Genomic DNA, 10,884 nt, shown 5'->3' with positions numbered 1-10,884 from the left:
GCAAATGCATTTTTGCATAAAAATACATTTGCATCTATAAACCTTAAGCTGTTTGAAAAGTAATTAATTAAACAAATGTGTGAATAAAATGAGTTGAAAAGTCATGGCAATTGTGATGATGTCATCTCGCAACTTTTAGGGCAGCCAATAGCGACCTTCCTGACTGAAACATTGGCAACAGTGCTGCGCGAACCGTGTTACATTATTTCCAATCACGGGTGGTTCTGTTTACTAATGTTTGACACAACTTATTTGCTTGCTGATCCAATATGAATTCAAATTAAGCTGACATCAAATCAAATCAGAGCTATTTATATAGGACCAAATCATTACATCAAGTCACTTTACATATAGAGCAGGTCTAGACCAAACTCTCTATAAAATTAGATGAGCAAGCACTTGGCAACAGTGGCAAGGAAAAACTTCCTTTAAGAGGCAGAAAATTCAGGCAGAACCAGGCTCAGGGGGGGTGGCCATCTGCCAAATATAATGATCTATGGTGTCAAATGCAGCACTGAGATCTAAGAGAAGTATGGTGGTTGATCCATTGCCTGAAGCCATTAGAATATCATTGGAGACTTTTAGCAGCGTTGTTGCTGTGCTGTGGTGAGCTCTAAATCCCGACTGAAATTCTTTGAACAAGTACGTTTTTTTTCTTTCCAGGTTTTCCGAGTTGCTGGAACACCATTTTCTTTCTAATTTTGTGACATCTACTTTAAAGTAGGAATGTGAGAATTATCCCATGGAGCCTCCATTGTTTTATTACTTTCTTTGATGAGGGGCAGCATCATCAAGATTTGAACACAGTGTGGCCATAGTGCTAATCACAAGGTCATCAACCAGTGTATGGGAGAAATCCTCATTTGAATTTAGATATGGCATTGTTGGAAATGATGACCGAATGCTCTCTTTAAATTTGGCCACAGTGTCTTCAGATAAAGATAGGCAATACAAATCTGGTACCGATGCTTTAGACAAAAAATACAAAAATAAAAAATAATATATATTAATATGTTGAGAAAAGGTTGTTCGGGTTCGATTCCCAGACCCTTTCTGTGCATAGTTTGCATGTTCTCCCCGTGCTTGCATAGGTTTCCTCTGGGTACTCAGATTTCCCGCCACCATCCATATGGTATATTTAGGTTAATTGGTGACTCTAAATTGCCTGTAGGTGTGAGTGTGAGTGATTGTCTGTCTGTTTCTGTATGTTGGTCCTGCGATGGACTGGCGACATGTCTAGAGTGTACCCCCTTCTACCACAACTGATGACCATACTATCAGACGCAAGCACCAAGCGAGCGTGGCAGTCCGCTGTGCTGCAATGCATTTATGTGGCTGCATTACTGTGTGGTGGAAGAACAAGCAGGCCCTAACAACTAGGTTTAATTCAGATGAGATCATGATTGTATAGTAACTTTCCACTGTGTTCTTCTTATTGATAAACTAGACTTTTATGCCCAAATTAATAAATGATCGAAAATATTGATATTTTAATGGGAATCGATTTTAGAACATAATCATCTAGTACTGGAAGTATTGATACTTCAGCATTGATCCACACACTGCTAGTGCTGTTTGACTTCACGTTGTTTATATATATATAAATATATATATATATATATATATATATATATATATATATATATATATATATATACAGTATATACACACACTCACATCCTTCTTCTCTTTGATCAATACCCAATAACATTTGAGTGAACAATAACTGACTACACAGAATCTGGGAATGAATTCAGCTATAGCAGATTCTGTAGTATGCAAACAGAATATTCAGTCATCACACAATGGCAGAAGCTCTTACTATTCAGCAGTAATAGAAGAAAATAAGAACAATACCTGTTTTTCTTTTCGTACTGTAGCCAGGCTGGTTCAACTTAGTCATAGCTCATTGATTCCTTTAGCCTTCAGCAGTGATAATTTGCTTTGACGGTTTTTTGGGGGTTTTTTTTAGAAATAAACTTGCAACAACCAGAGACAAAACTCAACACCTCTTACCTAGCATTGGTAGTTATCGTATCATCAAATGCAGTAATTTCTGAATCAACTGTAAAATCTGGTTTGTATTTGGAATCTTTTTTGCCTTTAAATCTCTGAGTTTCTATAGTCTCAACATCTAAACCATCAACTTTATTTTAAGATGTTTTTCAACCAATTAACACGTATATTCTGGATCTGCTCAATGTGAGTTTCTCTTTAGGTTATGTACCCCAGCCTTTCAAGAAATTAAACCTCTCCTCAAAAAAACAAAACCTAATCTTAAATTCAGATTTTCACTGTTATACTTGTCAATGAAGCCAAATCTAACTAATCAGCTAGTCAGACTTCAGGCACTTTTTACAGAGAAAGAGGCCTGGATGCCCTGAAACTTTTTACCCAAGTTATTGTACTTGGCCCTAAGAACCTTCGAGAAGCATTATTTAAATATTTATCCACCCTGGACCAGATTACTTTGGCCTCCAGGTACACTGTTTGGAATCATTATTGACAAGGACATGTCCTTTGGTCCTCATATAAAACAAATCTCTATGACTGCCTTCTTTCACTTATGATTGATTGTGATCTTCACAATATTTCATGACTCAAGAGAATGAAGAAAAACTAGTCCATGCATTTGTTACCTCTAGACTGGATTACTGTAATTCATTACTATCTGGATGTCCCTATAATTCTCTGAAAAGTCTTCAGTTGATTCACAATGCTGCTTCAAGAATATTAACAGGACAAATGTAATCTCTTTTTCTAGTTCCTGTGTTAGCTTCTCTTCATCGGCTACCAGTAAAATTCCGAAAATATTTCAAAATCCTTCTCCCAGCATGCAAAGCTCTTAATGACCAAGCTCCATCATATCTCAGAGAGCTCATAGTTCTTCATCATCCCAGGAGGTCACATAACTCTCTAGATGGAGGTTTACTTGTGGTTAATAGAGTCTCCAAGAGTAAATCTGGAGGCAGATCTTTCAGCTATCAGGCTCCTTTTTTATGGAACCAACTTCCAGTATCAATTAGGGTGGTAGGCTTGCAGTTTTTACAATCAGGCTTAAAACCTTTCCTGATGCCAAAGCCCACAGTTAAAAAGTGTGGGGTTTTTTTTTTTTGGTTATGTTGTTAATGGCCTAGACTGCTGGGAGGTGAATTGAGCACGCACCCGCTCTCATGCAGGTACTAACTTTGCTTCGTTCCGTAGTCTGTTCCTCTTCCTCCCTAATTGCCAATTTGTATACTTGTGTCTTCAATGTGGTTGATAGAAATAAAGATAGATTGATTTTATTTATTTATTTATTTTAAATCTACTAAACAGCTGAGTTCTGTCGCAGAAGGAGTGCAGCCTTTGGATGGCAGCGTGACGCGCCTCAGCTGACGCGCTTCCGGAATTTACCAGTAGAATAAGAAGGATGGGGCGTATAAGGAAGAACAGCAGCATAAACATGGTAGCGAACTGAAAGCGACTTGAGGATGGAGAGTCCAGAGCTCAGTTTCACTCTGGTCTACGTCGTCTTTTGTCTGTGTTTCGTTTTCACGCCCACCGAGTTCCACTCAGCCGGTCTCACCATTCAGAACCTCTTCTCGTCCTGGCTAGGCAGCGAAGACTTGGGCTTCGTTCAGTACCATGTCCGGAGGACCACAGTCACCTTGCTGGTCCACTCCGCGCTGCCTATAGGTTAGACACACCGGAAGCTGACCGGAGCTGCCCCTTATGTATTGTAGTGTGTGTCTGTGTGCCTGATGGTGCAAATGTCTGATTTCCTGTAAGCAGAACGACCAACTTCCGTGCCACATCTGTGAGCTGTGTTCTCTCCACAGGTTACTATATGGGGATGTGTGTAGCTGCTCCAGATAGGAACCTGGGCTATGTTTTTCAGGTCAGCCCCGCCCCGTCTGTTGACACATACACGTTGTAAAAACTGGTTACACACAAAACACAAAGCATAACGGAATATACACATTTTATAAACTGGATTAACATCAAAATATAGCAACACAACCAAGGTGAGGTTTCAACTTTTCCCCCTGGTGTTTAAGTGAAGGCCTGCGCAGACTATTCCCCGTGTTGTCTTAGTGAATGTGAGGATCTGGCCTACACCGTGTGGTGTCTGAGTGAAGGCCAGGAGTGGCCTCTGCCACATGGGGTCTGACTGAAGGCCTGTGCAGCATCTGCCCTGTGTTGTCTGAGGGAATGTGAGGATCAGCTTCCACAGTGTGGTGTTTCAATGAAAGTGAGGATCTGGCCTCTGCCATGTGGTGTCTTAGTGAAAGTGAAGATCTGGCTGTATCTGGCATCTGAGTGAATGTGAGGATCTGGCCTCTGCTGTGTGGTTTCTGAGTAAAAGCTAGGATCCAGCCCCTGCTGCGTAACCAAAGGCTTGTGCAGTCTCTGCTGCATGGTGTCTAAGTCAAGGTGAGGATTCAGACACTGCTGTGTCATGTTTGAGTGAAAGTGTGGATCCACCATCTGCCATGTGGTGCGTGAGCGGTGGTGAGGATCCGACCTTGCTGGTGTTCGAGTGAAGGTGAGGATCTGACCTGTGCCACGTGGTGTCTGAATGAAGGCCTGTGCAGCTTCTCTCATGTCCTGCACTCTTGTCTGTGACTACTGGTCCTCGGACAGTGCATTCATGTCGGATTTGTGATGTCATGTTGTATTTCTCCAGGTGAGTGATGGCTGGAGAGCGTTTCTCCTCCTCTCACTCTGCGTCCAGGTAACCAGCTGGATGTTCATCATCTACTGGTCCCGCCATCACTGGCACAATCACCCAATCAGCCGAGCCTTGGAGGCCCACATGCACCCCTCTCACTCTGACTGGTGCTCTGTGGCAGCCAGCATTAACACAGAGTTCAGACGGATCGATAAATTTGCAACAGGCGCCCCGGGGGCCAGAGTTATTGTTACTGACAGCTGGGTGTTAAAGGTGAGTGAAAGACACTACACACTGGCACCAATCTGGCCTGGAGTCCATGCCAAAATGTGAACATGAGAGGTCACAACCACGTATTGATGACGTCATCTGGGGGACATTCTGTTCTTATGGTCTGATCCTGACAATAGAGCTGTGTTCCAGATGTTCAGTCTGGCTTCTGACCAAAGTATAAAGAGAATATCAGCCAGAGTAAAAAATTTTAATCTGATCAATACCAGTCACTGGAGAATCTCCAGCCTGGCCTGATATTCCAGGAAGAAGGGTGTCCAATCAGAGCTCAGGTCAGGTGCCTCTGAACCAGATCTCTGGACCAGGAGCTGAACTGGAGTTATGAGGTGCTACTGTAGTCATGCTGCACAAACACACTGACCCCAACCCCCTCTCTCCAGGTGACCACCTATCATGTCTACGTGGCCTTACAGAGTGAATGTCATGTGACTGTGACAGAATCCAGGCAGCACCAGCTGAGTCCAGACTCTGCCTCGCCTGCTCAGATCCTGACCCTGAGAGTAGACAGCATCAATCCAGCAGTCAAACCATTTGATATCAGGTGTGTTCTCAGAAGGTCCAGACCAAATCGGGTCCTGGTATTTTAAGATGAAACAGCCTGTGATCCCCTCTCCACTGATCCAGGCTGCAGTCCACAGAGTATGGCGATCTCCGGGAGAAGCTCCACGCCCCCATCAGAAATGCTGCCAATGTGGTGATCCATCAGACCATCAGTGAACTCTTCCTGGAGACCTTTAGAGCACAGGTGGAACTCAACCAGCCATATCCTCTGCCCACTGGACAGGTAATCATGCACATGAACCACACACTCCCTCTATTCTCACAGGAAACCTAACTTAGAGTTTCTAACTACAGGAAGTGGAGTCCTGTATCGGCTGCATGCAAGTCCTAGCATGTACCAAGCTGGTGAAGCTCTGCCATACGGATGGTGAGGGAGAGAGACAGAAACAGTATCTGTGTGTGTGTGAGAAAATGTATGTCTTTTTTTATTTATTTAGAATTATTTAAAGAGACCCAACATGGTATGAGTGTGTTTCTCCCTGTATCACTGTTTATGTTTTACTGTACATCTGTTAGACGATGTGTATCTCTCTGTTTGACAGGTTCTGTGTTTGTGTTTTAGGGTCTGAAAGTGACTCAGACTGCCAGCAGTGTTTCTGCAGACCCATGTGGTGTCTATCCTGTTTGGGTCGATGGTTTGCCAGCCGCCAAGACCAGCAGAGACCTGAGACCTGGTTGTCCAGCACGGTCCCCTGTCCCACCTGTAGAGCCAGATTCTGTATCCTGGATGTGTGTGCGGTTCGCTGAGATCATACACCAATGTCATGTAAAATGAAAAGACTTTTGGGGATGTGTGTTTGGTGACCAGTGTGTTTTCATGGGAATAATCCTCAGGGATTTTCTGCTTTTCTTTGTATCAGCTCCTCAGTGTTCTTGTTAGAGCAGACCAGTGTCTCTTAGGAGGAGCTGCAGCATTAAGCCTCAAACCTGGTTTATGGTCATCTGTTAAATTAATGCTGTACCTATGTCGTAGGGTAGGGAGACTTGCCGTAACCTGATGTCCACCTCCCAAAAAATGTAACTACGCGCCAAGGCGACGCAGACCCAGCACAGATTGAGAGGGCTGTAATTGGTTTGCGTGGCAGCAGCGCATTTCCAGATTATTCTTATTCTGTTGTGATGTAGGTATTAGGTAAGGATACTTTCTTCAACATCCAACAACTCCAACTCCAGCAAGATTCTCTCTCTCTCGGTCACTATTGGTCACTGTGGACAGGAAAGTCGGAAGCTAAAGAAATAATCAGTTAGAGACGATGATAACCATTCAGGAAAGGAGAGCAGCCTCCTACTGCTCTGGCGGTGAATTGCACCAAGATGAACTGGAGTGGCGGAAAAAATTTGAGGGGTTCATGATGGCGTTGTGGCAAAGGCGTAGGTACAGTATTGATTTAACACAGGACCATACACCAAACTTCAGTTTGGTGAATAATGCTTATTAAAATGTTGACTTCTTGTCTCAAGTGGTGTGATGTTTTAGCCTCTGTATATTTGAGTCCCTTCAGGTCCCCTTCAGGTTCAGGATCCTTTGTCGCCCAGCTGACACCTGAACCAAAGCCTCAGGAGAGCTGTTAGTTATCCAGGCTGGGCCCTGGATCTGTGAACCCTGGATCACCTATCCAGGTACAAGGAGACAGTCCATCAAACGTAAGATGATAAATTTATGTGTGAGGAAAACGTCCTTTTCTGGTCATACATATCGATCAGTCTTGGTTTTTGACCCGATCATAGTCAGCTGATTGGTACCAAGGAGCTTGTTCTTCGATTTAAAAAATTGGAGACGTGATTAAAGACCTTATTATACACTTGGAAAAGAATAGAAGGAGCGATGCAAGAAAAGCTCTCTACTTTAGCAGGGTCAAATGAAGTCTTTCTGAGCAGAGGATGCTTGAGCCAGTTTTCAACTTTGTGGGAAAGGGGCTTCAGCATATAAAGTCTTTATATTCATACAGAGAACTAAGTGTACAAGAAGTTGACAGTTGATCTGTAAAACAAAATAAAGATGAGTGCTTTTGCGGGTTTCCCAAGGACCTGTTTGTAGGTAACACACTTCCTGTTGTGCTTGAGTAAACATCCTTGCACTGGCATGTCCTCCACCTCATCTCTGCTAACATTAAGTCTAATGGTTAACATAACATGGTGCCAGAAGTCAAAAGTTAAAGTGAAGGATGTGAAACCGGAGCAGAAACCTCAGGCCGAACCAGGCTCTGGGGTCGGGGGCGGCTATCTGGTTAGAATTATGTAGAGTAGGGAGAGAATGAGCAGGAGGAAGGGATATTCAATACAGGTGCAGCAAGGAACATATGATGCTGTATGAAGTTCATAGAGATATGGGACCAGCAGGTGTTGCAGGAACATGGGATGGTGATGAGTCACCACCTGCAGGATGAGGACAGGGAGAGAGAGGAGAGGAGCTGGGAGAGACAGAGACTTCAGGAAACATGGTTATTGGCACGTAGAGTCAGCCTCCCGGACCGATACCAGAAGTTGGTTCCATAGAAGAGGAGCCTGATAAGTGAAAGATCTGCCTCCAGATTTGCTCTTGAAGACTCTAGGAACCACAAGTAAACCTCCATCTAGAGAGCGGAGTGGCCTGCTGGGACAGTAAGGAACTATGAGCTCTCTGAGGTATGGTGGTCATTAAGAGCTTGAGCCAAGAAAGCCTTTGTGACCTCCACAATGGCCACTAAGTCATTATTAAGTGCAAAGCAAGGGCACACCAATCCGTCTGGTGGACAGGACTGTGTCCAGATCAGTCAGCTGGTACAAGAGAGACCCTGGCAAAGAGTTGGCCCCAACTTGTTCTTCTGGGAGAAAAAGACTTCTCTTCTCATACTGGACTATTTTTCACGCCACATTGAGGTAGCCCATCTCAGCATAGCGTCTTCCAGCACTGTTACTGTGGCTTTGAAAAATATATTCAGCCGCCACAGAATACCTGAGATAGTCATGTCGGATAGCAGCCTGCAATACAGCTGTGAACTCTTCAAAGACTTTGCCACAGAGTACGGGTTCACACATTACCAGCAGCCCAAGATACCTCCAGGCGAACGGAGAGGCAGAGCGGGCGGTGGCTACGGTAAAAGGACTGTGGAAAGGAGAAGGTGAGAAACTAAAGGCTATGATGATATATCGAGCCACACCACTAGAAAGTGGTTTCTCCCCTGCACAACTCCTCATGGAGAGACAGCTGTGAACAACCATACTGCAGCTCCTGACACCTCTACTCCCCCAGTGGCTGAACATTATAAGATTCAGGAAGTCAGAAAAGAGGGCTAAAGAGAACCAACAACATAAATACAACCTGAGGCACTGCGCTCACCCCTTACCACCTCTGCAATTGGGTCAAAAAGTGGCTTCCAAGTGGGAAGAAACAAGGGACTGTAATTCAACAGGCCACAACACCTAGATCCTATATTATACACACTGATGGACAATTAAGCTCACACCAGCCACAACGTCAGACAACTCCAGAGATATCTGTAGCACCCCCAGAGCCAGGTAACGCTGAAACACACACTCATATCACCAGAGACAAATACCCCAGAAAACACTTGACACAACCAGCATGCCATATGTAATAACTTCAGACAGAGTGCCACACCCTCCACAGCATCTGAAATTGTAAAAAGAGACTTTTCTGAGAAAAAAGAAAACTAAACTGCTCTATGAAGAAAAAATGCATATTATACATGTTCTATGTTCTATTCAGTAATATGGTAAAGGTCAATCTAAGTAACCTCTGAGAGGGTTCGATAAAATATGATTTGAATTATTTGAGGGGGTTTCACTTAAAAGGGGGGGTGGTGTGTAAATGAAATAAAGCTGAGTGCTATTGTGGGTTTCCCCTAGACCTGTCTGTAGGTAACACATCCTTGCGACGTACTGGTATGTCCTTCAACTCAGCTTTGTTAACGTTAAGTCTGTGGCATGCACCCAAAACTGAGCACAAGTAGGGAAGTAGCAACTTTGCCATTATTCCCACTGTTGAAGTTGTATTTTCTGAGGGGGTAACAAAGAATTGCAAATCCTGGAAGTAATCTCTGACCAGATATGCTATGTTTTTTTTTGTTGGTTTGTTTGTTTGCTTTTTTGCACATTAAAGAAGGCAAAGGCTGCCCTAATGAGGGAATGTGGGATTGATTGAAAGAATAGAATAGAAAAGAATAGCTATATTGTCATTGTACATGCATAGTGTACAATGATATTTAAAGTGCAAACCTTGCCAAGTGTTCCACAAGACAAAATCAGGACACAAAACACAATAGACACATTAAATTATGTTAAATTGAAAGGGTTGGATATTCTTTTATTGCTGTGTGCCAGCTCCTCATCTATAATTGAACTCCAGGTGAGAGAGAGAATAAGATGCAGAGGGTATGATTCCACTCAACTTTACTGAGGTTCAGTGTCCGGCAAAGTGAGGAACAGATTTTACAGCTTCCTATTCACATTGGAATGTATGCATGTATGCATGGATGCTATCTGTAAATAATAAACCAACAAAAGAAACAATAGTGGAGGTTTACTTGTGGTTCCTAGAGTCTCCAAGAGTAAATCCCCCCCCCCCCGCATGTGCTGACAATAGCGATACTTCTTAAAAATCACTGTTTCTCCCAGTTCTAAGCTTCAAATCAAATCAAATTTATTTGTATAATACATTTATTGTAATGGGCAGAACCAGGCCCAGGGGGGGTGGCCATCTGCCTCGAGAGTGGGAAAGAGAAGCATGGGGGGGTGTAGGCAGGAACATGTTGCTGCATGAAGTTCGTGGAGTTGAGCTGTAGTACAGAATTCATGAAATATGGGACCAGCAGGAGAGAGAGAGGAACTGTCCAATACACCACCTACTGTCACAACACTACACTATAACAGACACCTATACATGAACACACAAAATGCTTCTAACAGCTTGTTTATCCAACATTATCTAGAATAAAACCACTGTAAATTATAAAAATAATAATTTTTGTGAAAACCATACAGCTGTTGTAGACACCAACACCAGCGCTGCAAACCCAGCATTTTGCATTGTTGAATGTCTCAATAAAATACATGAAATGTAATGCATTGTGTGGCCATTGACAACTAAGAATTTAATTGAAAAATTTCTTATCCCAATGAAAAACTGGGATTTCAAGTGCACTTAACTTAAAATATTAAGTTTTGACTATACTACTTTTAAGTAGACTCCACAATTCTTTTTGATTGTTAAATTAATTTTCTCTACTGTCAATTACTGAAACCGTTTAAGGCAATGACTTGATGAAAACGGTTTAAGTACAATCAACTTATCTGGGTTTACAGTGAAGGCTGTTGATCAAGTCCAGATTGATGCATTTGGTTTTAAGCACTTGAAGATTAGCCCCCAATGCTTCTCA

General features: G+C 43.0%; 1 protein-coding gene across 3 annotated transcripts; it reads left to right on the top strand.

Moving 5' to 3' along the window:
- The first annotated feature begins 3,437 nt into the window (after positions 1-3,437).
- On the top strand, positions 3,438-6,970 carry tmem129 (transmembrane protein 129, E3 ubiquitin protein ligase). 3 transcript variants are annotated; one of them, XM_029511919.1, is made up of 7 exons: positions 3,438-3,678; positions 3,822-3,880; positions 4,670-4,927; positions 5,326-5,486; positions 5,570-5,729; positions 5,801-5,873; positions 6,069-6,970. In XM_029511919.1, the coding sequence occupies exons 1-7, from the start codon at positions 3,474-3,476 to the stop codon at positions 6,251-6,253; spliced, it is 1,101 nt and encodes a 366-aa protein (XP_029367779.1). In that variant the 5' UTR covers positions 3,438-3,473; the 3' UTR covers positions 6,254-6,970. The 3 variants fall into 3 exon arrangements, with proteins under 3 accessions (XP_029367779.1, XP_029367781.1, XP_029367780.1); XM_029511921.1 differs by having other exon boundaries at positions 3,822-3,894; positions 4,675-4,927; positions 6,087-6,970; XM_029511920.1 differs by lacking the exon at positions 5,801-5,873.
- The last annotated feature ends 3,914 nt before the right edge of the window (positions 6,971-10,884 follow it).

The sequence above is a fragment of the Echeneis naucrates genome, chromosome 10 (genome assembly GCF_900963305.1).
Source record: "Echeneis naucrates chromosome 10, fEcheNa1.1, whole genome shotgun sequence".
In the NCBI taxonomy this organism is placed as follows: domain Eukaryota; kingdom Metazoa; phylum Chordata; class Actinopteri; order Carangiformes; family Echeneidae; genus Echeneis; species Echeneis naucrates.
The sequence above is the reverse complement of the archived record's forward strand: the minus strand, read 5'-3'. Positions and strand labels throughout refer to the sequence as shown.

Excerpts from the sequence above, each read along its gene's own strand:
- tmem129 (XM_029511919.1), top strand. The coding sequence starts at position 3,474 with ATGGAGAGTCCAGAGCTCAGTTTCACTCTGGTCTACGTCGTCTTTTGT. Across the intron at positions 5,487-5,569 it reads GTCAAACCATTTGATATCAG|GCTGCAGTCCACAGAGTATG; the intron begins GTGTGTTCTCAG and ends CCACTGATCCAG. Across the intron at positions 5,730-5,800 it reads ATCCTCTGCCCACTGGACAG|GAAGTGGAGTCCTGTATCGG; the intron begins GTAATCATGCAC and ends TTCTAACTACAG.